General features: G+C 42.4%; 1 protein-coding gene across 3 annotated transcripts in view; it reads left to right on the top strand.

The window, feature by feature from the left end:
- Window positions 1-25,331, top strand: part of WT1 (Wilms tumor 1) — a 50,012-nt gene that overhangs the window by 11,986 nt on the left and 12,695 nt on the right. For 2 of the 3 annotated variants that reach the window (XM_018059286.1, XM_018059288.1), the window contains exons 4-5: window positions 4,884-4,961; window positions 6,005-6,055. In XM_018059286.1, the coding sequence (XP_017914775.1) occupies window positions 4,884-4,961; window positions 6,005-6,055 (129 nt within the window). The remainder of the gene's footprint in view (window positions 1-4,883; window positions 4,962-6,004; window positions 6,056-25,331) is intronic. The other variant, XM_018059287.1, reaches the window with a different exon arrangement.

Below are 25,331 nucleotides of genomic sequence, written 5' to 3' on the forward strand. Positions count from 1 at the left end.
GTACAAGCTTCACTTAAGACAATACTTGTTTCCCATATAGGTAGACATGAAGGCAGAAAGTTTGAAATGGTTTCCAGGGTGGTGGGCAGCGTTATCAAAGAAAGGTTTGACTTGAACTTGTCTCCAGGGAGCGGGAAAAACCTAGTTTCAAATATTTCTGCAACTTTTGTGCTGATCAAGTGTTTATGAATAGAAGTTAAAGCCCCGGTGGGTTTTTCTTTGGTTCACTGGTGAGCTAGAGAGAAATGACAATACCAAGAGATTGACTGTAAAATGATTATTCACCATGGCCTGCTGGGCAGAAATTATTGAACAGGCCGCCTCCATGGCGCCTCGGAGGGAAGAACGCAGGAAAAGGTCTGTGTGGAAATTTGGCTGCAGCCTCTGTGCATGGGCCTTGGTTATCAGGTAGAAGTGTGGGGCAAAGCTATTACAGAAAACTCTGGGAACATGAATTCTGAGCACAGATGCCACTTACATATGCCTTTTTCTTATTGGGAGTGTTTTTTTCACCCTGGGAAACACTTTTCTTCCACCAAGATGCTGGTTTGCCAGCTGATCACCATCTGGCAGGGGGCTTCCTGGGTGGCTCAGTGATAAAGAACCTGCCTGCAGTGCAGGAGACGTGAGTTTGATCCCTGGATCAGGAAGATCCCCTGGAAAAGGAAATGACAACCCCCTCCAGTACTCTTGCCTGGGAAATCCCATGGACAGAGGAGTCTGGTGGGCTACAGCCCGAGGGGTCACCAAGAGTCGGACACGACTCAGTGACTAAACAACAACCGCTGTCTGGCAGAGGCAACTCAGGTTGTGATCAGTCTTCGGCAGCCCCATTCCAGTGGCAAAAAGAATGTTTCTACCTCATTCTTCTGAATATACTTAAATACACTTAAAGATGAACATGTACTTGAATTACACATGGATTTGAAGAGTGAGGGAGTTCTGGTCCAGATAATAGCAGAGAGCTTTTCTCTTCCTTTCTTTTTGTGCAGAGGTCGAGAACTCAGTAATCCTGCAGTCCAGGCCAAAACAAACTCTATATGATCTACTACTGACTTCCTTTTAAGTTCCCCTTTTTGCTAGGACTGACTTCCTTTTATTTTACTCCAACTTGCATTAATCCCAGTTATAGAAGTTTCTTTCCTCTCTCCCTTGCTTCCAACTTCAAACATTTCTTACATAGGAAACCAGTGACTTTTTTTTTTTTTTTTAATTTCAAGATCTACTTGAAAGAAAATATAAAAGACACCATGACCATATATTTTGGAATATATTTTGGCAGCTGGCAATTTCAGCGTTCCTTTCTGAGCAGACAGAGTTAGATGGGGAGCTGAAATGCCTACGTGACCGCTGTGGTTGCTGTGAGCCAAACCACCTGCTTATCTGATCTCCTCTGGGAATGAGGTGGCCGACACCTACAGTGCTTATTTAGGAATTAGATGCTTTGTTTGCCAGGGGTCATATATTCCTTAACTGGTGCTGCCTCTTTCTGTGGGGGTTTTCATGGTGAGAGCTGGGTGTTGACCGATCGCCTAAAGAGATCAGAGCTTGGGCCTGGTATTTTTAGCTCAGATTCACATTTTGTCCTCTCCCAGCAGCAGCTATTGTCATTACTGTCATTGACTTCCAGTTGGAAGATGGTGCCAACCAAGCTGCCTGGCTGAGCCACTGAGGAGCCCCAGCCAGCAGAAGGCAGGATGTGGTTAAAATCGTGCTCTGATTCTATGACCAGCCTCAGGAAATCTTTTTTTTTTTTTTTTTGGTTTTTGCTTGGGAATTTTCTGAAAGCCCTTCTCCTTTGGCTCTTTTCACCTTCTCTCCTCTTAAGAGGATTTGCAGGCTGAACTATCAGGACTACTGAAATCCAGAAGTGGGGGTCCTCTTGGGACCCTGGCACACTATTCTCTTTCACCTCCAGACTCTTGTCTGTACTATTATCATATTGTTTTTTCTGTTGTTTAAATAGCAGTGAGAGAACAAGGCTCAGAGTTCAAATAATGCCAAGAAGCCATTAAAGGGGCGGGGCAGAGTGGAGGTGGGGGCATCAGGCAGGTCAGCACTAGGCAAGTCTCTGAGCCTCAGTTCTCCTCTGATAAATGACGACCATAAGGCAGTCATAAGTATGCCTGCCTCACAGAGTTGCTGTGATGAATATTGGTGATGTGTGAGTGTACTGTACGAAATCTGATGGATTAGAAAAAGTGAAATATGTTATCTGTGTAGTCTTAAAAGAGTTATTGTTAGAGCTTCACAACATCCCTGTAAATTTAGACAGATTGTGATTAAAATTCCCATTTAACAGATGAGAAAACTGAGGTGCAGAGACGAACTGATTTGCTCAAGGTCCTAAAACTTACAGAGGAACCCTGTTCAGTAGAAACATAATGCAAGTCATCTACTTAATTTGAAGTTTACCAGTAGCCACATTTAAAAAATTAGAAACAGAAAAATTTAAAAACATTTAACTCCGAAAGCCCAACTCTTACTTTAGCATGTAGCACTCTCCATATTTCAGGTTCTAAACAGCATGTCTCACTAGTGGCTACCTATTAAGCAGTGCAGTAAAGAGGATTTTCAAGCCCCCACTAGGAAGATACATATATAAGGCATAGATTCTGTATTTAAGAAGGTTTGCTTTCTGCGGGCCAAGAAAATGTACTTAAAAACTTACTTTCTCTTTAGGAATCTGTTGGGCTTATTCTTTAAGTCTGTGAGAAAATTCCAGCATCATAAAGTTAGATGTTTGGGACTCATTGACCCATATGTGTAAACTCTTGTCACTCATCTTCCTTCTCAGACCTCTTGAAAATTACAATGTTGTTAGTCTTATGCAAGGATGAAATAATTTCAGAAAGATCCCAATCCCAGTAGGACCTAGGAAAATTGTCAACCGGGGCTGAGTGATTTTAGTTGGCGAACAATTTTTAAAAAATCAGTGACAAAAACAGAGCTGCCTGGGGAATACAATGCCTGTTGGCTGAGATTAATGGCAAGATTAATAAATGGATTGCTTGATGAAAAGGCACAGGAGAACAAAAACCAGTAGAGATTGTGGAGGAGGCTGCTTATTAATGAACTGTCAGCCCAAAGAAAGTTCAAGAAACTCTCCGGTGTTAAATGCAGCAGGCTGGCACTTCTAATAAAAATTGGGGTCCTTCAGGAATTAATTACACTGGCCTTACAGCAAGAATTCGTGGAATTGCTAAATGTAGTGGCACAGACCAGCACCGACTGCGGCTGCGAACTGAGAAGCTGCTGGAGAAACTAATCTTTTTTTTTTTTTCATTGATATGTAGTATATTGTAGTAGCATAATAGCCAGTTGGACACGGGGATGAATGATGGGGTCCAGATAGGCACTGACTAATGAAACTACACATACTTGGAGTTTGAAGTCACTTCACATTTCATATGTAAAATTCCCTCCTGGAATCTGACTTCCTCCTTATTCTGTGTGCCCGCCACTAAGGAGTTCCAAATAATTTTCCGAGTCATTCTATGAGAGGCAGATGGACTTTACCGTGATTTATCAAGCGATGTTGAGAGAGAGCACAGGGTTCATTTATTCCAGGGGATACATGCTGTTACTTCCCTCACCCCTCCACAGGTTCCCAGTTTGGCTGGCCTGACAAAACCTCTTAATTAAACTTTGGTGTTGCCTCTGCCCGGTGGATGAAGCAGCCCAAAGGAATGTGGTGACAAGGTGGAGATTGTCCAGAATTTGCGATCTGGTATCACATACATTAGATACTGAAAGCTTCTTACCTTCTTTCCCTTCTGCCATGAAGGTGGAATGGAAATGGTCTGTAATGTGTTTAGACCAAAGGTTCCCAGACAAAACCATTCATCTCTTGGGCCTCAAATTTCATAATTAACCATTTTACTTCAGGACTAAATGTATCCCTAATAGAACTTGGCTGTGTAGGAGATTTCTGGTGATCAGTTGGTATATTAGTTTTCTAGAAAGGAAATAAATATGAAATGAATGAATTAGTAAAAATAAAAGCATGTAATAAAGATGTTGAGTTGTACCATGCAGGATACTTTTGAGAAGAGTGTTATTTTAGGAAATAAATGTGACAGCTCTTCTATAATGCATTTAAAAAGTATTTTAAGACATATGCAAAGACATGGTTTTAGAAGTTGTATGTGAAAAATAAAAGAATAGTTTTTGGTTGGTTTTTATGGTGATACAGTTTTCCTTTGGGATCTTAATGTAAGTGATCAGCCATTGTTTTCCCTTATATAATAAAGGTCTGGGTTGGGGCCTTTGAAAAAAACTCCCTTTGACTTATACCATGACCATAAAATTTATAGAGAATGATTCCTTGAGTTGTATCTAGAGTTTATCATCCTCTTTCTTCTGCTTGTCACATCCTTGAGTATTAGACCATCCATCACCCATCACTCTTTGACTTTTCAGGCCCTCATAATCCACATGATACTTATCCTTTTGATTAAAACAAGTTAATGGCCTTTTCACGAATAATTAATCTGCTGTCTTTCTACTTTCAGCTCCAGGCTTTTAACTTTAATGTTGAGCTATCCAGCCTGTGTTGCCTTTCAAAGTTTCACTCCCTTTAGCCTCTTCCCTTCAGAGGTTTAATACCTCTTTAGAAACTTCAGTGTTTGCTCTACTAAGGTTTTTTAAAGGCTTCCAAATTGTTCTCACATCCTTTCTGCTGTGTGTGAATTGAATGACATGTGGAGATCAGTGGGATGAAATGAAAATCATTTTAGACTCATGTATTCTGTCCATTCTGGAAAATGTGGAGGCTTTCACTGTAAAGAAAAGTTAAAAGTCTATTGCTTTTTGGAAAAAAAAAATTGCACACATATATGTTGTATACTATGAATTTATAACTCTGGACGTTTTTCTGACAGTGACAATTTATACCAGATGACCTCCCAACTTGAATGCATGACCTGGAATCAGATGAACTTAGGAGCCACATTGAAGGGGTAAGTTCTCTACTCCATTTCCCTTCAACAGTAACTTACACCTGTTTGAACCATTTTCAAGGTCCTTATTCCATAGGAAGAGAGCACAGTTGTAGAATAGGCGTGGCTCTCTACAGAATTAAGATGCTTGCCTCCTTCTCCCAGTTGGTCAGTTTTGTTCAGTATTAAATTTTTAGGAATATAGTTAGGGGATGTTTTTGTCAAGAATGAGGGGTTGAGAATACTGGGAAAACTCCATATGGCCTTTCCTTATTAAATGTTTTAGAGTTCCTTAAAGTTGTGTCCATTCAACCTTGTTTAATATTTATGTTTTGCCTGTGATATCACCGAAGTTAATCATTATATCATCTTCCCTAGAAATGCTTTGAGTTTACAAAGTCCAAGATCTAAACTTGTATCTGAAGGTGATTTGGACCATCCAAAGTCAGATGTGGTCACACCTTGTTGCCTCAAGAGGCTTTTATCACATTTCATACACAACCAGAATACAGAGAACACAGCGGTCAAACATAGGTAGGGGCAATGCTTTGCACCTGGAAATGAAAAAAGCAAGGTGGAACTTGCTTTAAACAGTAAGAGAAGTCACTTTTAGGTTTGAATCTGAGTGGATAGGCCGTCGGACATGACAGTCACAAAGCCCTTGTGATGTAACAGATACTCATCTAGGTCCCCTCATCCTATCTTCCCGATGGCATTATGGTGCCTCCTAGGCACTGTTATCCTGTTTTTCAAAGAAGTTTGTCAAGCTCAGAGATTTAAGTAATTTCCCAAGCTCACATCATACTATGTGTGCGATAGAGCTGAGATTCCAAGTCCACTTCTGATTCCAAAGCAAAGGCTCTTTCCAGTCTCCTTGTGGGGCCTTCTACTGCCCACCCCCACCATCAGCCCGAGTGGGATCAGGGACACAGTTCAGCACTCTTGACTAGACAGCTGGCACCTCATCTCTGTGTATTTAGTGGCTTCTCATTGGATTGCGGGATCTGGGCTTGCTAGAGCCGTGCATGCTCCAGTCCCCATTCCCACCTCTTCTTCTTTTCTAGAGTTGCTGCTGGGAGCTCCAGCTCAGTGAAATGGACAGAAGGGCAGAGCAAGTGAGTGGACAATGCGATGATGGCAAAGCAAACGATGTAGGCCTTGTTGACTGGCAGCTGGGGTGATGTAGGAGTTAGGACTGACGATGGGTAATCAGGGCAGCAGTTGGTGCACAGGGATGGGAAGAAGTGATCCATTTTTTTTTCTTTTTCCTTTCTCTCTCTGCCTCCTCTTATTTACTGTAGATACGTATGTGGGTAAAAATGGAGGTGGTGACATTTCTCATCAGCATACTCCTGGAAAACAACTTAAGAAATGATGCCTTAGGAACCCTGCTCATTTCCTGGCATATGTTTCAAAAAAATATTTAATTTGTGGTATTACACATATTCTTGTTACATCTGTCAAATCTTTCAGCCATACTTAATTTGCCTTTTCTCTATTTACCTTTAAATCTCTCAGGGAGAACTTAACTTTTACCCCAAATCTATGGTCAGACTTTCTGCAAAGACTTTTCAGAGTTCCTAAACATCTGTGTTTTCCCCAGCCTTACCACCTACACCCTGGGACATTTTTGTAACTGTTTCTTTTGATTTTGTTTTCTCTGCTTAAACACCAGAACCAGCCTCCCTCTTCTGGCCCTTCTTTCTTTTGTTGGCTCAGTGCTGTTTTTTGGATCATCCTTTGGTGATCAGCAAAGGTGTTTTTCATCTTCTAAAACTATTAGAGCCTTCTTTCCACACCCAGCCCGCAATTTGTCAACTATTTTAACCAAATCTCCTCTTCCTTTCTCTAGACCAGAAGTATAAAAGCCTGCTGTTGATTGGGAATTTTTCTCTCCCCATTTCCATCCAAGGGTTGATGACAATTTCAGCATTGTATCTTTCCACCTACTTGCAACTTATGTTATCTTTCCTGGTCCCAGCCTTTCTTTCTGAATCCCTTACTTTTCTTCTCTCCTCTCAGAATTCAGTAACTCTCCCCAAACTACATGCCAAGAATAGATAGAACATGATTGTGAAGTGAGGAGTATGTTTCAGTTTTTTAAAATTTCTTCATGATGGAATATAGGCTTTGTTTGCTTACTTAATTAAAAGAATTATGTATAAGGAATCTTGGCATATACTTTAATCTGGGTCTTTCCATTGGTGAGATAACCTTGGTATCTTTTAAAATCTTCAGGCACATGGTATTAGTCACTTGCTAGGGAGTCAGAGGAGAAGGCAATGGCACCCTACTCCAGTACTCTTGCCTGGAAAATCCATGGACAGAGGAGCCTGGTAGGCTGCAGTCCATGGGGTCGCTAAGAGTCGGGCACGACTGAGCGACTTCACTTTGACTTTTCACCTTCACGCATTGGAGAAGGAAATGGCAACCCACTCCAGTATTCTTGCCTAGAGAATCCCAGGGACGGGGGAGCCTGGTGGGCTGCCATCTATGGGGTCGCACAGAGTCAGACACGACTGAAGCGACTTAGCAGCAGCAGCAGCAGCAGGGAGTCAGAAGCTATAAATATGAAGTGCAAAGTGAGAATAAATTTGTTTTGTTCAATCCTGTATAAGAAACAAAAACTAGAAGAGTTTTCATTGATCTGGTGTTTACATTTTGAAAAAGGATTCTTGAAATTAAAATGTGCTTCTTGAATACTTAATTCAGAGAGCTGTGTAAAAAGCATCAAGTGACTCCAATAGATAGTCTTATAAGAGTGCTGTAACTCTCTGGAGAACAAAAAGTTAAAATTGTCTAGTTTATCTTCTCTCACGTTGGGTTTTTGATCTCTTTGGCACATACTGTAAGTCAGCTAAATGCTTGCTTCTGTGTGGGAATTGAATATTTATCTAAAGATGGATGTGAACCTTATTGGGCCAGGTGTGAAGGGCTTTATGTACTTCTCTTTTGTTTTCACGACAATCCTGTAGTCAGACACATCTTTCAGATGAGGGCTTGAGAGGTTACACTACCTAAGCAAGTTCACTTAGCGAGTAAGTGTGAGAGCCGTGTTGGAACCCACTTCTGTCTGACTGCAGGATCTGGGCTCTAGATTAGAGTTTCTTAAACTTTTTAGACTGTGACCACAGTTAAAAATACCTTTACACTGAGACCGAATGTATACAACACACACATAACACACATATTTTCACTAAAAAATATTACATGCTTTACTTACTGATGTTTTCTGCTTTATTGCATATCATCTTAAAAAATGCTGGTTGTGATTTTACAACTTGCTAATGTATCATGACCCACAATTTGCCTCTCTTTTACCTCTTAAAATAGCAACTCCTTAGCTCTTTCCTTCAAGCCCATGAACAGCTGAGAACTGGATACAGTTGAAACTAATATCCCAGTAGAAAGTGGTTTTCCCCAGGGGGTACATAATCTGAGTAGGTGTCTTTATTCTCTGTACCAGATTTGTTTTCCTTTGTCATGGTATGAAAAGGCTTTTCATGGAAAATTTGGGAAAAGATCCTCTGCAAAGAAAGACAAAGAGAACTAACTGTATTTTTGCATTAATCCATAACTGGTGTCTGGACACTATCTGAAATCAGTGGTGTGAAAAGTCATGGTAACAGCGTAGATCTGTAACAGGGAAACTGGATGTCTGAGTCATGTTTTTTTGGGGAAAAGGATATAATTTCTAAATCACTCATAAAAAAGAAGCATTATCACATTTTTATTAAAAGATCGTGTACCTGAGACTAATACCCACTAAATATTTGTTCACATTTTCTTTCTTTGAAAATCATACTTTTTAAAAAAGAATAAGCTTGTTTCCTTGTGTCCTAGGCAAGTCCACAGAGACTTCTTTCATTAGATGTTGGGAAGCAGTGTTATACTGGGTGGGGATAGAGTTTTAGGGAGAGTGAGGGCAAGATAAGAAGAAAACATGAAACATGGGCAAGGAAGGGCTTCCCTGATTGCTCAGCCAGTAAAAAATCTGCCTGCAGTGTGGGAGACACAGGAGATGTGGGTTGGATCCCTGGGTTGGGAAGATTCCCCTGGAGGAGGACATAGCAACCACTCCAGTATTCTTGCCTGAAAAATCCCATGGACAGAGGAGCCTGGCAGGCTACAGTTGATGAGGTCGCGAAGAATCGGACACGACTGAACGACTAAGCACCCACACAAGGGGGAGGAAAGAATCTTGCCACTGATTTACTCCTCTCTCTCCTTCTCCCTTTACTCATTTTCATCTCTGCATGATAAGAATCAGAGCTGCTTTTATGATGTCAAGTGGGAGAATGTTGTATTTCAGTTTAAGTCAAAGGGAAGATACCTTATGAAGCTACTTTGCTAACTCTGACCGCTTTCCTTACCTACAAACAATGAGATTAAATTTCCTAAGTGGGTCATTGGGAGAAAAAATCGCAGGGAAATCTTTCTCAGCACTAGTCCACTTTTCTGAATAATTCTGTGGGTGGCACCTTGCATTGTTGTCTGCTTTGTGTTTCTTTAGAAGCATTTTTTGTGTGTTCCTAATGCCTGCTGATTTCCCAACGCTGCTCCCAAGCCCAGCTCCTCTGTCAGCCTCTGTTTTGTCTCTTCTGAAGAAAATATCCTGCAAAATGGAGAAACACATCAACCTTGACCGTGGTCCAAGTTGTTAAAACAAGGAAGAAGTTATTCTCTGGGGACTTGGGTAGGGGGAGTGGGAAATTGAACACAATAGAAATGTGAAAGGAGTGCTGAGCAAAATGAATGGCCCCCTTTGCTGGTCCAAGAAGTTCAGACTGTTGGGAACACACAGTATTTGACCTGTGGATGCTTGAAAGGAGAAACGAAAGGTCTCAGGATGAGTGATGTATGGTGAAAACAAAGCTGCGTGTTTGGGTAGGGCCAAGGCTGTCGAATCTGGAGAAAATCCCCACTAGACATGGTCTCATCCCTGAGAACCTCTGCCAGAAGAGATAGCTGTCTTCTCTGGCTGGGAGTTCCAACACACAGCCCAGCACCTTCCCTCTCCAGCCCGTGAACAGAAGGTATCCGTCCAAGAGATTTATTTCTCGAAAATGGATAGCTTGCTTTTCAGGGGCTCCTGGAGCTTGTGATGCAAACACAAAGGTGGAAAGAAGCAGCTCTGGGAATATCAGCATTCCTGAGGGCACTCCTCCACCTCCACTCCCAGGATAAAGCTGTTAATTTCTTCTTTTATACAGTTACACTTACGCATTTCAACTGTGCTGGACTTGGCTAGAGTCCGTTAGCCGGACTTCCCAGAACAAAGCAGGGGACTCTCTGCTTTTGCAGGATAGAGACGAGGACTGACTTAGTCCTGTCTCTCCTGTTCTTTCAGCATGGACTGGTGCAGTGGTTTCTTTGTCTTCACTTCACTTCCCTGCTGCTGCTTTCCCTCCTCTAGCTTTTCATCTTTTCCCCCTTTTCTCTTTGGGCATATATTCAATTCATGTATAAATTTATAGAACAGAAAATCCAATTTTATAGGAAAGGAGATTAACACTTCCAGCAGCAGCCCCGATGAAACTGTTAATATTATGTCGCATACTCATTAGACCTTTTCCCATTTGTGTCCTTTTCTTTTTTATTAACAAATGATTGGCTTCAACTTAGATCTGAGTCAGCAAAGGTAGTTCTGTAGGCCATTGCAGGGTTCTGTGTTTTTTTAAAAATATTCTCAACCTCTTAAAAATACTTTGCTTTAAAAAATATTTTGGGCTTTATAGACTTAGCGCCTCCATACTGTGTTTCTAACTATTCTGTTTTAAAGCAGGGAATGAGTTTTATCTCATAAACAGAAGGATAGATAACAGACCTGTTCAGGTCAGGAGAAGAAAGAACTACTGAGCGGAAATCATACAAAAGGAAGGTGGTGATGAAGGGGGCCCAGCTGGGAATGACGAGCATGGGGGACTCGGTGCAGGAAGGGGTTAATGAGGGTCCCAGTCTGTTGATAAAGGTGTGTGTTGGAGTTTGAGAAGGTATATAAGGTATTTAAGGGAGAAGGCAATGGCACCCCACTCCAGTAGTCTTGCCTGGAAAATCCCATGGACAGAGGAGCCTGGTGGGCTGCAGTCCATGGGGTCGCTAAGAGTCGGACACGACTGAGCGACTTCACTTTCACTTTTCACTTTGATGCATTGGAGAAGGAAATGGCAACTCACTCCAGTGTTCTTGCCCGGAGAGTCCCAGGGAAGGGGGAGCCTGATAGGCTGCCGTCTCTGGGGTTACACAGAGTCGGACACGACTGAAGCAACTGAGCAGCAGCAGCAAGGTATATAAGGTGAATGGAGGCTCTCTTTCATGACCTCAAGGAGTCTTTTAGACCTCTCATGTCTATGGTTCCATCATGGGCCTTTTTGAAACCCTCTGCTTTACCATTTATTCTTCTCCTTGTCATCAACCCCCATGCCCCATCATAATCTCTAACTAGAGAAACATCAGTATAGAAGCTGCACTCATAAAATGTCATCCAAGAAAAATAAATAAATAAATTTAAAAAATGTCATCCAAATAAATGCACCTCTGGAATGCGGGGCTGCTGCCTATTTTAGTAGGGTTTTTTTCCTATTGAAAGTGAACACGTTCATTTATTCTAGTTTCATTTTTAACTCTTCGCTTTAAAAGCAAAGCTACAGATGTAGCGTTCTTAAGGCTAAGATAGTAACTTTATCAAAGTGGAAACAGCTTTTCCCCCCCTGGATTATAAAAGTAACACAGGCTTATTATATAATGAAAAATTCAGACAGTACCAAAACATTATAAAGGAAAAAAGAAAAGTCGTGTGTTATCTCACCACACAGAGATAACTAGTGTTTAAACATATTGGGGTGTATTTGTATCTGCAAAGAAAATATTCTGGAAACATTTACTGAACTATTAACTATAGTTGCCTCTGAAAAGATTAGAGGGAAAGGGCAGAAGCCTGATAGAGATGAGTTTAAGAGATCCCTGGTGGCTCAGCAGGTGAAGAATCCCCTGAAATGCTGGAGATGTGAGTTTGATCCCTGGGTTGAGAAGATTCCCTGGAGAAGGAAATGGCAATGTTCTCCAGTAATCTTGCCTGGGAAATCCCATGGACAGAGGAGCCTGGTGGACTACTGTCCATGGGGTCGCAAAGAGGTGAACAAGATGTGCTGGAGATGTTGTATTAAAATAACACTTCCCTGGAGTTTTGCAGCAAAAGGAAGCTAAGAAATGGGGTTCTAGCTCAGTAGGGAGAGAGGGTCAGGAAAAGTTGGATTTTTAAAAATTGCTTTGATTTATTTATATTTAGATGGAAGCACTTGCCTGTTTGCTATTGAGACATGATCAGGAAGAGTGAAATTAATGATGGGAGGGGATAGAATTGCTAGAACAGAGTCCTTGAAAGAGAAGAGGCTTCATGGGCATCTAGGAGCTGAGATAGTTTATCTAGTGGTAATATTGGTTACCAAGAGCTCTTTGTTTCTAAGGGTATTAACCCTTTGCTTGTCATATATGCTGCAAATGTTTCCTCTGTTTGGTATTACATTTTAACAATATTAATGTTTTTCTGTTAGAAATTTTTATTGTCATAGCAAAAATGATCAGCTTATGTTTCATAGTTTTTGGCTTTTATATTATGCCTAGAAAGATTTTTCCAATTCCAAGTTTGTTTGTTTTTTTAATTTACTTTCTATCTTTTGGTATATTTTTTTGATTGAATTCTTAACATTTAAACATTTAATTTATTCTCAACTTACTAGACAACTGTATTCCACCTTAATTTATTTCTAAATTTATTTCTAACTAGTCCTATCCCCAAACTGCTTTGAATAATCCATCCTTATTACCTTTACCAATTCTGGTCTCATTCTATGTATGTCAGATATCCCTCTTTTGAATTTCTTTTTCAAGATTTTTTAATCTTCAAAAGATTCATGATCTTAATGCTTCTGGCTTCAAACATCTGTTTGAGAGTGAGTGTGATTCCTTTTAACGTATTACAGGTTTTTTTTCTGTTTCTTCACCTTGAAATACCTTATGTTACTAATGTCAGCTGAAAAAGTGAAAGTCACTCAGTCGTGTCCAATTCTTTGTGACTCAGCTCCATGGACTATTCAGTCCATGGAATTCTCTAGGCCACAATAGTAGAGTGGGTAACCTTTCCCTTCTCCAGGGGATCTTCCCAACCCAGGGATCAAAGCCAAGTCTCCCACATTGCAGGAGGATTCTTTACCAGCTGAGCCATCAGGGAAGCTCAAGAACAATGGAATGTGTAGCCTATCCCTTCTCCAGGTGAATCTTACTGACCCAGGAATCAGACCAGGGTCTCCTGCGTTGCAGATGGATCCTTTACCATCTGAGCTACCAGGGAAGCCCTAATGTCAGCTGTGATGTGGTGCCTTTGAAAGAGAGAGTTATGTACACTGGCCTTCACATGTACCAATCTCCATTTCAACTGGAGAAGCAGGAAAGGGCTTAGTCTTAAGACCACTGAGCTTGATTCTGGGGTTTTAGGGAGGATTTTTTTTTTTTTTTTTAGGTAATTGAGAATACTTGAGTAAAATTTTTCAGATTTAAGAATTTAAGAGTGTATGAGCAAGCTGGGTGGGAGCCTTTGAGAACTCAGGCTGCAAAAGATCCTGCTAATTTTCCCCACATAGAATTTGTCTATCATGTGAAGTTGGGACACCTGTTCTTAGGGTGAAACTCTGGCCAAAGCGTTGAGAATATAGAACCCAGTGAGTTAGATGAAACTGGGACTCTGATGAACCAGCGCTTCAAAACCAGACACATATAAGGGGAGATCCAGCTCTTTCTTGTATGGTCTGGTGAGGTCGTCTGTGAGAACATGAGTTCCTATGTTTGTATGTGTTGAGGTAGGAAGCATGCCTAAAAATATTCTTCCCAGCAGTAGCAGTCAGTAAGTAGAGTGGGATTTCTTTTGAAGGGGAGCTGTATTCTCCCCAAACTATTGTGGGAAGCTAGATTTTAAATTGCTTTTAGCTCTGCTCTGAGTGTAAAGTAAGAGAGAAAAGGCAGTTGGAGGAGGTTTGTATACCATTTCAAATGGTGAGGAAAGCTTGATGGTTCATAATGGCTGATTTATACAAACGTTGTTATCAGGCTATTAACCACTCAGCCTATATTCCCTATTAAATAGTGGCCAACGACTAGACTGCATGGAAGTGAGAACATGAACTGTGACTGTAGTGAAGCTCTTGAACAGGAATCCAAACAAGTTTCAGTAGTAATAGCTAGCATGGTTGGAACAAGTGGTCATTCTCCAGAAGGTAATACTTTGAAGGACCTTTTTCAGTACTCACTTATAGGTATTGTGTTTTGGTATGTTTGTTGAAAATAAATCCGATTACTTTGAGATAACTGTTGTACATTAGCAGGGCTTTTTCTATAGCAAGTGGCAGAACCTTAGTTGTAACTGGCCTAGGTCAAGAGGGAATTTAAATTTAGCAGCTTACTGTATTTTAAATCCCCTTGTATGGATTCAGGAGCTGAGACAGTGTCTTTAGAATACTGTTTCATTGTCCTTTGCCTCTGCTCTCCTTTGTGTTGGCTCTCTTCTCAGACAGGCTCTCTTTATTGTGACAAAAGTAGCTGTTTTTGACAGTTTCATAAGACAGTTTCCCTTTTGGTCCTTCTCCACCAAAGGTCCCAGGGAAGGCTCTGATTGGCCAGGATTGGGTCACGTAGCTAGAGAATACAGTGATCTGATTGGCCAAGCCCTAGGCATGTACACACTCCTGGAGCCTGAGGGTGGATTTGAGAGGGGTGGCTCCCTGAATGGGGAAGAGGTCTATCTTTCCAGAGGAAGGTGGGAAAAAAGATAGAAGGACACTCCAGGGATTTGAAAAGTCAGAGTTAGTGAAAGTGGAGTGAATCCTCTTCCCCTCCAGATATGATGTGGAGCTGGATGCTGCAGGGATGTACAAGACCTGGATAGAAAATAAGGATGGAGTAGGGATGGGGAGCCTTCTTTCTAATGCTCATGAAAAAAGTGTTCATTAAAAAGCATAATAGTAAGAATTATTAGTATAGTATAATTTTTAATGGAAAATGATATGCAAATATTTTAATTATACATAAAAAATAATAGGTCTTTTTGTTGAGGTCTGAACTGAAATGAAACACCAGAAGGCAGCAAGAAAATAAATTTTTCAAGTAAAAATATGGCTGATTGTTTTCTGCAGACTACTGAGGAAATCTGATACTCGTAAATTATCAGTTACTTATTTTTTTTTAACTCGGTCAGGTTTAACTTGATCATTTCATTTTTATATTCTGCTTTCTATGCTGGATTAGTTAAAGAAACTGTATCTTTCAGTCTTTGTTTTCAGTATGCTTGTTCAAACTATAGGGAAATTATATTTTCATTCAGTAAAGCTTTAAACCCAAGCATTCTAGTGTGACCACGAGGCTTCCCAGGGGACTTCTTGACCCTAAGCCTCTAGGACTCATCAGTTCAAGTCCAACTGTCTCTGGCTGGTCCTAAGCCTCTAGGACTCATCAGTTCAAGTCTGACTGTCTCTGGCTGGTCTGTGTGTATGGTGAGTATTTATGCATAGGGTTGTTTTGTTGATTTTTTTTTTGTTAATAATTGTCCTCTCTTGTCTCTTTTGGAGAAGGCAGTGGCACCCCACTCCAGTACTCTTGCCTGGAAAATCCCATGGATGGAGGAGCCTGGTAGGCTGCAGTCCATGGGGTCTCAAAGAGTCGGACACGACTGAGCGACTTCCCTTTCACTTTTCACTTTCATGCATTGGAGAAGGAAATGGCAACCCACTCCAGTGTTCTTGCCTGGAGAATCCCAGGGACGGGGGAGCCTGGTGGGCTGCTGTCTATGGGATCGCACAGAGTTGGACACGACTGAAGCAACTCAGCAGCAGCAGCAGCAGCTTGTCTCTTTTATGCTGTAACTGCCCTCCCTGCCCCCACCTCCTCTCTTTTCTCATACTCTGATTTGTTGAAGATAGCAGGTCAATTGGTCAGTAGAATATTTCACAATCAGGTTTGGCAGATTGCTTCCTCTTAAAGTCTTTTAACTTGGGATGTCCATGCCCTGTTTTTCCTATAAATAAGTAGTTAGATCTGGAGGGTTGATTAGATTTGGGTTCCTCTTTTTTTGGCAAGAAGAATTGAGGAATGGTGGTATGTTCAGTTTCATCTCTTGTGTTTAAACTTTCAGGAAGTGAACTTTTAAAACCTGATTCCATTGCTCTTTTCCGTCAAAACTGGCACACTAGACAAGGGTGATGGTTCTCAAGGCTTGCAACAAAGTATATTTTCTTTTTGCACAGTGTATTTTCAACACCAAAAAAAAAAAAAATTCAGGCATCTCAGCATCTCATATATAAGCCTAAGTGGCAAAGATGGTGGAGAAGGCAATGGCACCCCACTCCAGTACTCTTGTCTGGAGAATCCCATGGACGGAGGAGCCTGGTAGGTTGTAGACCATGGGGTCGCACAGAGTCAGACACGACTGAAGCAACTTAGCAGCAGCCGAAGCAAAGATGGAGCGAGAAGGGTTGATGAGTAAATTTCATTTTCTAGATACACCAGAGTATGAGGTTTTCCCATGTGTTTCCCTTTAAATCTGATTAATTCTGCAGAGACAAGAAGAAAGAGGTGAAGAATGGGGGAGTTATTCACCTGGCCAAAGATGAGAGGTGGGAGAGAGAAATCACAGGTGGAGGTTTCCCCTTTTTGAATATTCATATCAAATGCTAGTTGCCCTCAAAAGGCTCTCTTTTTTTTAAACTTCTTCTGTTGATAAGGGATTTCAGGGCAGCTCTGGTTTTCCTCATCTGTAAAACCTCAATTCCTTTTTATTAATCTTCTTGTGCCTGTGAAATATCAAAATTAATCATTTCTAAAGAAGCTACTCTTTAAACATTAAGTTTTTTCTGGGTCGAACCTCAATGTACAAGTTTTTAGCAGGAAGAGGGCCTCATAACTTGTGTTATATGAGGGACATTTTCCTGTTTTTACAAACTTTCTAAGGTCACATGATTATGTATTTTAAAGCTGTCTAGGAAAAGCAAACGTTCTCAGGATACATTTTAATGCATTTTAAAGCTGTTTAAGAAAATGTACAGTCCGTGTCACAGCCAAGAGCGGAGTCATGAGATGTATGCTCTGCTGATAATTTCTTCTGCTTAGTTTATTTTCCCAGTTAGGTGGAAAGAAATTTTCTTGTAAAAATTTTGTTCACCATCAACTGCTCTATTGCACACAAGCAGACCATTTCCTTCAGTGTACTTTGCCCTTTCTTGTACCAAATAAATATTGTGCCTCCAAGCAGAAGCTCAGTTGTGCTAAGAGTACATATTTGAACTTGCCCCTCACAGCCTGCATTCTCCTATCCCAGTCCCACTGCATTTTTCAAACCTTCAGACATGGGTAATTTCATTCATACTCCAGGAGAAAGGAGCTAGGGATTATTCAGGTGTCATGATGATAGAAGTGAACCCAGGTTGGGCTTGCACCACCAGAATTGTCCAGCTGGCTTTGCAGGAAGACGAGCTACACTGACCTGGATGCAAATGCCCTGTCTGCTGATTGCCATCTATCTGACTTTAGGCACGTAATTCGATCTTTCCTTAAACCTCAGTATTCTGTGCTTTAAAATGGGGATAGCACTGTTAAATGCCATTTGTTGAGGGCATACCATGTACCAAGCAGTGCTTTACTTACCGAATCTCATTTGTAACAGTCTGATGGGGAGTACTGTTTTTCTCATTGTGCACGAAGCTGAGGCCAGAAAGGCTAAGTCATTTGCCTCAAGTGATGCCCTTAGTGACTCCTAGCATTGTGCTAAGGATAAAAAGTATGTTTTGTTGATCTCAATCGGGCTTCCCTGGTGGCTCAGATCTGCCTACAATGTGGAAGACCTGGGTTCAGTCCCAGGATTGGGAAGACTCCCTGGAGGAGGGCATGACAATCCACTCCAGTATTCTTGCCAGGAGAATCCCCAGGGACAGAGGAGCCTGGTGGGCTGTAGTCCCTGGGGTTGCAAAGAGTCAGACACGACTGAGCAACTAAGCACACACCTAGATGATCTTCCCGACCCAGGGATTGGACCCGGGTCTCCCGCATTGTAGGCAGGCACTTTACTGTCTGAGCCACCAGGGAAGTCCAGATCTCAATCACCAGGCTTAAAAGAAGAACATGAGAAATAATTTCTGTGGTTGTTAGTAACCTCATGCATATAACTGTAGGCCTGAACATTTTGTTAGGATAAGGTTACTGAGTGATGTTTTACTTTTGCTCCTCATATAGCTTAGCTCTTTGGTTTTCAAGCAAATGTATAAAATTGGTTATTGCTTCATTTTACAGAGGAGGAATCTGAGTCAGAGTTTAGATGATTCACCCATGACCACAGAGTAAATAAATGATAGACGTGGGACTGGAACACAGGCATTCAGATGCAAAACCCATGTTCTTTCAGACTGATCTTTTGGGTTAATCTAGAGATAAAGAATCTAGGTTAATTTAGCTCTGTTAAATATATCTGCAAGAAACCAAACAAATCCAGTTCCTTTGGTATGGTAGCCTGAATAATGACCCCCCAAGGATATCCAAGTCTTCATCCTTGGAGGCTGTGAATGTTGCTTTCTGTAGCAAAAAGGGACTTGACCGATGTGACTAAGTTAGGGATCTTGAGACCGGGAGACTGTCCTGAATACCTGAATGGGCCCTCACTGTAATGAGTGTCCTCATAAAAGGGAGGCAAAGGGAGACTGGACTACAGAAGAGTGACTAGGGATGTGATGAAGGTGGGAGGAGGTCAGAGTGATGTAGCGATGTGAAGGAGGGGCCAAGGAATGCGAGTGAGTTCTGGAAGCTGAAAAAGACAAGGAAAGAGATTCTCCCGTAAGTCTCCAGAAGAAAATAACCCTGCCAACACATAAACTTTAGCGCAGTGAAGCTTATTTTAGACTTCCGGTCTCCAGAATTGTAACAGCACAAATTTGTGTCCTTTCAAGCCACCAAATTTATGGTAATTTGTTACAGCATCTGTAGAAAACAGATACACTTCAACTTGTGTGTATGTGTGTTAGTCAACTCTCTTGTTGCAAACCTGCGACCCTAAGGACTGTAGCCCACCAGGCTCCTCTGTCCGTGGAATTCTCCAGGCAAGAATACTGCAGTGGGTTGCCATTCCTTTCTCCAGGGAATCTTCCTGACTCAGGGATCGAACCTGGGTCTTCTGCATTGCAGGCAGATTCTTTATTGTCTGAGCCACCAGGGAAGCCCCATACTTCAACTTACTGCACAACAACTGTGGTTTTCTGTCTGTAAGTCAGTGCTTAAGCCTACTTTGAAATGGGCCAGTGATGTTTAGAGGTAAACCACTGACCCCTATAGATGATAACTTCTGGATTTTGGTCTAGCAGCACTGACCATTCCTGCTGTTCAAGTATGCATCCTTTCAAACTTTGAAGGGTTTGGAAGATTCTAAAGCTGAAACTCCAGTAATTTGGCCACCTCATGCGAAGAGTTGACTCATTGGAAAAGACTCTGATGCTGGGAGGGATTGGGGGCAGGAGGAGAAGGGGACGACAGAGGATGAGATGGCTGGATGGCATCACTGACTCGATGGACATGAGTCTGAGTGAACTCCGGGAGTTGGTGATGGACAGGGAGGCCTGGTGTGCTGCGATTCATGGGGTCGCAAAGAGTCGGATGTGACTGAGCGACTGAACGGAACTGAACTGAATGACTCAGTACTTAAAGAATCAGACACATCGCCACCTCCATTCTGTTGCCAGGTAGGAGGAGGCAACAGAATCCAGAGGGAGTTTTCCAGCTTGCAGTTTAAACTTCACTGCTCAACCTTTAAAGCAGAGGTTGCAAATTGATTGCCCTTAGGCCGGAGATAGATTTTGTTTGACCTGACAGTGATTCTTTACAATTTCGGTCATTTCCCAGAATGTAAAACTCAAGTGATCTCACATAAAAGCTGTGATTTCTGGCTTTTCTGGAGGATGGAAAGATCTGGCAACATTGGGGTTATGTTATCAGTAGTACTTGGCTGGTAGACCTCGCTGCCTCCTTTGGGCAGGGTGGGGTGGCTGGGCTGGCTGTCCCTGTCAGTTTGATGCCATCTTTCTTTCCAGGACCTTCGTCATTTATTTTTCTCACTTGCTTGGCCCCTGTAGGTACCTGAGTTTGTGGCTTTGCTTTAAGGGAAAAAAAAACAAATCCATATTCTGAACAGTTTAGCGAAATCATTGACCCTTGGCTGATAATCATGGAAATTCATGGAGCGAGGTGGCAGAAGATTTGAGACTGCCTTAGTTGTTGCTTAAGTGAGGCAAATATCTTAGTTTTTAAATAGGAAGAAAAAAAAAAAACCCAGTAGATTCTGGAAACCATAGAGCAGTGAGATTAGCATGAGTTGTTGGTAAAGCTATTAAGCTGGATTTTGGAAAGCACATAGGGAAAAAAACAAGAGTTTAGGAACAAAGATGTGTTAATCATGCGCAAGGCAATGCTCAAGTCTGTTTCTAGAATTACTAGTCTCCGTGGAAGGTCGCTAATGTAGTTGATCTTTATTGCAAAAAGACACGATAGTTATTTTTTTATATCTTTGTGGATAGTTATAGGCTAAGTACTTAAGTGAGTGATTTTGCAACCCCGTGGACTGTAGCCCACCAGGCTCCTCTGTCCATGGGATTCTCCAGGCAAGAATCCTGGAGTGGGTTGCCATTTCCTTCTCCAGGGGAACTTCCCAACCCAGGGATTGAACCCGGGTCTCCTGCATTGCAGGCAGACGCTTTAACCTCTAAGCTACCAGGGAAGCCAATTTGTGCCTAGTTGAACAAAAAAAGCCTAAGGAGCTGTGTTAAGTATCTTTATCAGCCTGTGAGTGGTTTCTTGTGTAGTGCTCCAGGGTAGGAAGAAAGTGGCAGTTGTGTTACCCTCAGCTTCCTCTCCAGTGTGGTCCCCTGCCTGCACCAGACCCCCTGACTCTTCTCACCTGCTGGCCCCATGGCTGCCTTCATTACACCTCACTGTCCATCCCTGTGCTTTCCCTGCTCATCTTGGCCAAAGAGTCTTCAAATCCTTTTGCTCTGCCATTCAGCCAAGTCCAGTATTTTATCCATCAAAGAGTATTTCGCGAGGCAACAAAGCATGAAAACATTGTATAAAGCACCATTTTTTTTCCTTAGGAAAGTCCAGCCTCTCTCAGGCTTAGGTCACCTGCCGTGCTGTGCATAGTGCCAGGGCTCCTTTACCTTCCTCTCATTATTTGGTTTGCAAGGAAGTCACGGTGTGTGCATTTTGACCCCAAGGGAGATGTGGGACTCTTGGGATTCATGCTTTCTCTAGAACCTGCCTTCTGATACCAGTTGGCTCCATGAATAATAACACCCTTGTCTCTGGGTCATGACAAGTTTTTACCCCATCTCTGGGGCTCTTTGATTCCTTTCTTGAAAGGAGCATCTTTGGCCCCAGAAATCTCTTCTCTAGGCTGGTAACTACTTGCCCTTCTTGAACGGCTTAATGGTTTCAGACCTCTAGGAGTCCTATTCTCACTCCTGTTTGGTTCATCCACAACATACTTACTATAACTTGTACTGGCTGATCTCTTTGGGGACAAAGCTTGGTTTCACTTGACTATCTAAATTAGCAGCTGGTTCTTAACAGTGGCTATTGATGCAGCAGCAGCTGCTGTCTTCCTGAGCCCTTTCTCAGATTGATTCCTGCGGATGACTTTTGGCTCTCTTGGACTTAACCCCATCTAAATGACTAGATTCTTTATGATAGCTTCCCTCAGGTCGTCTCATGGAGAGGGCTTTTAGAATCTTTTCACTGCCTGAATATCAGAGACCAGTTTTACATACTGTAAATATATGCAGCAGCAAGGAAGAGCCTTTCCTCTTATGAAAACATTGAAAAGGTACTTTTTAAATGTTGAAATAATGTGAAATGGGATGGAAAGCAAAGGCTTTGGAAGCCAAAGCAAAAAGATTTAAACAGTTGAGGATGACTCTCTAAAGGAAATAGAATGGAATTTGAAGGATAAATGTGTGGTCCTGAATTGCAATAAAAAACAAAAATCATGCCTTCAGGTTCAAGGTTGGAATACCTGGTTTAACTGTGGTACATGCTAGGGTGGGAGTCGGGGATTTCGTTTGACTGAAGAAGATCGCCGTGACTTGAGTGCTAAGAGAGAATGTGCTCTTACGTGTGTTAGCAGCAATGCTTTGTCCAGGTTGAGAGGGGAAGCCCCAGACCCTCTACCCAGGGATTGAGCCCTGGCAGCTGGTGGGCATAATGCTTCATATTGACTAGCATATTGACTTAAAAAAAATTTGGAATGAAATTTCTTTAGGTGAGGCATTTCTCTCCATTGTTAGGTGTTTGTTACTTCTGTGATTCTAAAGACTTCTGTGATCCTCCCTTCTCACTCCCTTATATAAATACAGTTCTCAGGGACTAAGCCTACTCTTTGAGAGAGACCTAACAAAATGAATAGGATGAAGAAGAGGATGTTCTGGATGGCATGGGAATTAGATGCCAGTTCACGTTGTTATAGTTGAGAGAGCCCCAGGTCTGTAGTCTGGAGAGCTGTTTTCAGATATCTGAAGGATTGTCATGTGGAAGAGGAGTTGGATTCGGCCCATCTTAGGGAACTATTTTAGACTGTGCACCTTACTTGAGTCAAAGTTGAGAGGTGCAGAAAGGAGCAGCTTGGTCTCTGTTTTCAAGGCTGTGTTTACGGTACAGTGGAGGAGACACACCCAGATGGCTGTAAAATAGTAATACTCTGGTTCTCTAGGAGACATAAAAGAGGCAGATTTATGCCCAGTTTAGAAAGGCCTTTCCCAACAGTTAGACTTCCTGGTGGCTCAGACAGTAAAGAATCAGCCTGCAACGCATGATACCCAGGTTCCGTCCCTGGGTCAGGAAGAACACAAGTGGAGTGGGCTGCCTTGAAAACTAGTCACCAGTCACGTTGTCCTGCTGGTAAAGATGAGCTGGAGGAAGTTGGAACAGATGACTTTTCTGCCTCTATTAATCTATGGTTCAAGCCCCTCAACGGGCTTTGCTTTTCTTACCTGGAGAGAGTCATTGCTAAGCTGAATGCCCAGGAGTTGAACTCAGTGTTCTGGGTGGACCAGGCTGAAAAGAGTGTGAGGTGGCATAGTTTCCACCAGGTGGAACTGCATTGGTGTGTTTGTTTTATGGAGCCAGTGAGAACGGACCTGGCTGTTTTTCTTGTTCACGGACGTGCTAGAAGAATCCAGTGGCACACTTGGCGGGTACAGTCTTGCTGCTTTTGTTGGTTGGTTGCATCTGGTTGTGAGGATCATGGCATCCCATTTGAGTGGGGCAACATTTCATTTCCTGGGACAAGTAGGCTGAGAAAAGTCGGTTTCCCATATTTCTCACCTCCAGGAATCCAGGTAACATCCAGAGATGAGCTGCTGAGACTGGAGACTCTAGGTTCTTCCCGTTTGATTTGTTATTGTTGTTTAGGTGCTCAGTCGTATCCGACTCTTTTGCGACCGCTCAGACTGTAGCCTGCCAGGCTCCTCTGTCCATGGGGTTTCCCAGGCAAGAACACTGGAGTGGGTTGCTGTTTCCTCCTCCAGGGGATCTGCCCAACCCAGGGATCGAACCCAGGTCTTCTGCATTGGCAGGTGGGTTCTTCACCACTGAGCCACCAGAGAAGGCCTTCCCCTTTGACACTGGAACTTGAGAATAATACAGACTTCTATTGTTGGGTCCCTGAGCCCTAGAAAATATGTATGTCACATCTGGGCTCCGTGCAGAAGGCCGAACCAAGCAAAGGCAGCCTGGGAGGCAGAATGTTCTGGTAGCACCATTCCTGTTCTGTCTGTCCTCTTTCTGCTGCCTTATCACCATTCTCATCAGCTCTCCCTTCCCCACTGTTGATAGAATGCAATTGTAAGGAGGCCAGATGGGACCTTTTTCTTTTGGCAAACACGTTCTAAAGTTCCAAAAGGCAGACACTACCTGAGTTTGGCCTTTCCTCCTAGTTTTGTGTGTCTGACCCTGGCTCTTTGGGACATTTCCCCCCCAGATATGTCAAAAATCACCTGAAGGGTGTGGAGATGAGGTGTAGGAGGTTAGAGGGAGCAGAACTGCCACCCACTGCCCCCAGCTGCTCTCGTCACTTTGTAAGAAGGAGACAGGCAGTTCTTTCTAGAAAGCCTGGAGCCAGAACCAGAGGTGAAATGCTACAGCTGCTGTGGCCGCAGAGTGTGTGGACGTGTGCGTCATCCTGACACTCTTCCCTTCTAGGAAGTCTCTCCCCTGGGTGAGTGAGAGTTGAGCCAGCCTTGGATGGAGTGGGCTACGTGCCTCCTATATCGGGCCCCTGGGACTCTCTAGAGTAACAGAGGCAGAGGGTGGGAGCTCTCAGTCCTGACAGTTAACCTTCACCCAGAGGCTTAAAAAAATGCATGGACCCCAGTCCCCAGAGGTAATTTTTAAAAAAATAAATACTTGTGATTTAATTTTTTTTGGCACAGTCACCTTTTTATTAAGCGTATGGTTGATTTACAATCTTACGTTACTTTCTGCTGTATAGCATGGTGTATCAGTTATACATGCACATGTATCTACTCTTTTTAGATTCTTTTCCCATTAGGCCATTACAGAATATAGAGTTCCTAGCAGGTCTTATTGTCTATTTTATATTTGGTAATGTGTGTATGTCAGTCTGTCTCCCAGTTTATCCTTTCCCCCACCTTAATTTTTTAAGAGCTTTATGTATTTCCATAGTGTACCATTCACCCATTTGCAGTGTACAATTCAGGGGTTTTAGTATATTCACAGACTTGTATGACCAGTACCACAATTGGAGGATGTTTTTAACAATCACGGGCTTCCCTGATAGCTTAGTTGGTAAAGAACCTGCCTGCAATGCAGGAGACTCCGGTTCGATTCCTGGGTCGGGGACATCCACTGGAAAAGGGATAGGCTACCCATTCCAGTATTCTTGGGCTTCCCTTGTGGCTCAATTGGTAAAGAATCTGCCTGCAATGTGGGAGACCTGGGTTTGATCCCTGGCTTTGGGAAGATCCCCTGGAGAAGGGAAAGGCTACCTACTCCAGTGTTGTGGCCTGGAGAATTCTCTGGATTATAAGAGTCAGACACAACTGAGTGACTTTCAGTTTCACTTTACCAATCACTCTCCATTTCCCCTCAAAATCCTCAGTCCTCGGCAGTCGACCACCTATCTACTTTCCATCTCTATAAATTTGCCTCTTCTGGACGTTTCTTGTAAAGAGAATCATACAGCAGGCGGTCCTTTGTGACTGACTTCTTTCTCTTAGCATAATGTTTTCAAGGTTTGTCATGTACTTCATTATTACGTATTTCATTCCTTTTATCCTCAAATAATATCCCACTTTAGGA

This window comes from Capra hircus, chromosome 15, assembly GCF_001704415.2.
Source record: "Capra hircus breed San Clemente chromosome 15, ASM170441v1, whole genome shotgun sequence".
NCBI lineage: Eukaryota > Metazoa > Chordata > Mammalia > Artiodactyla > Bovidae > Capra > Capra hircus.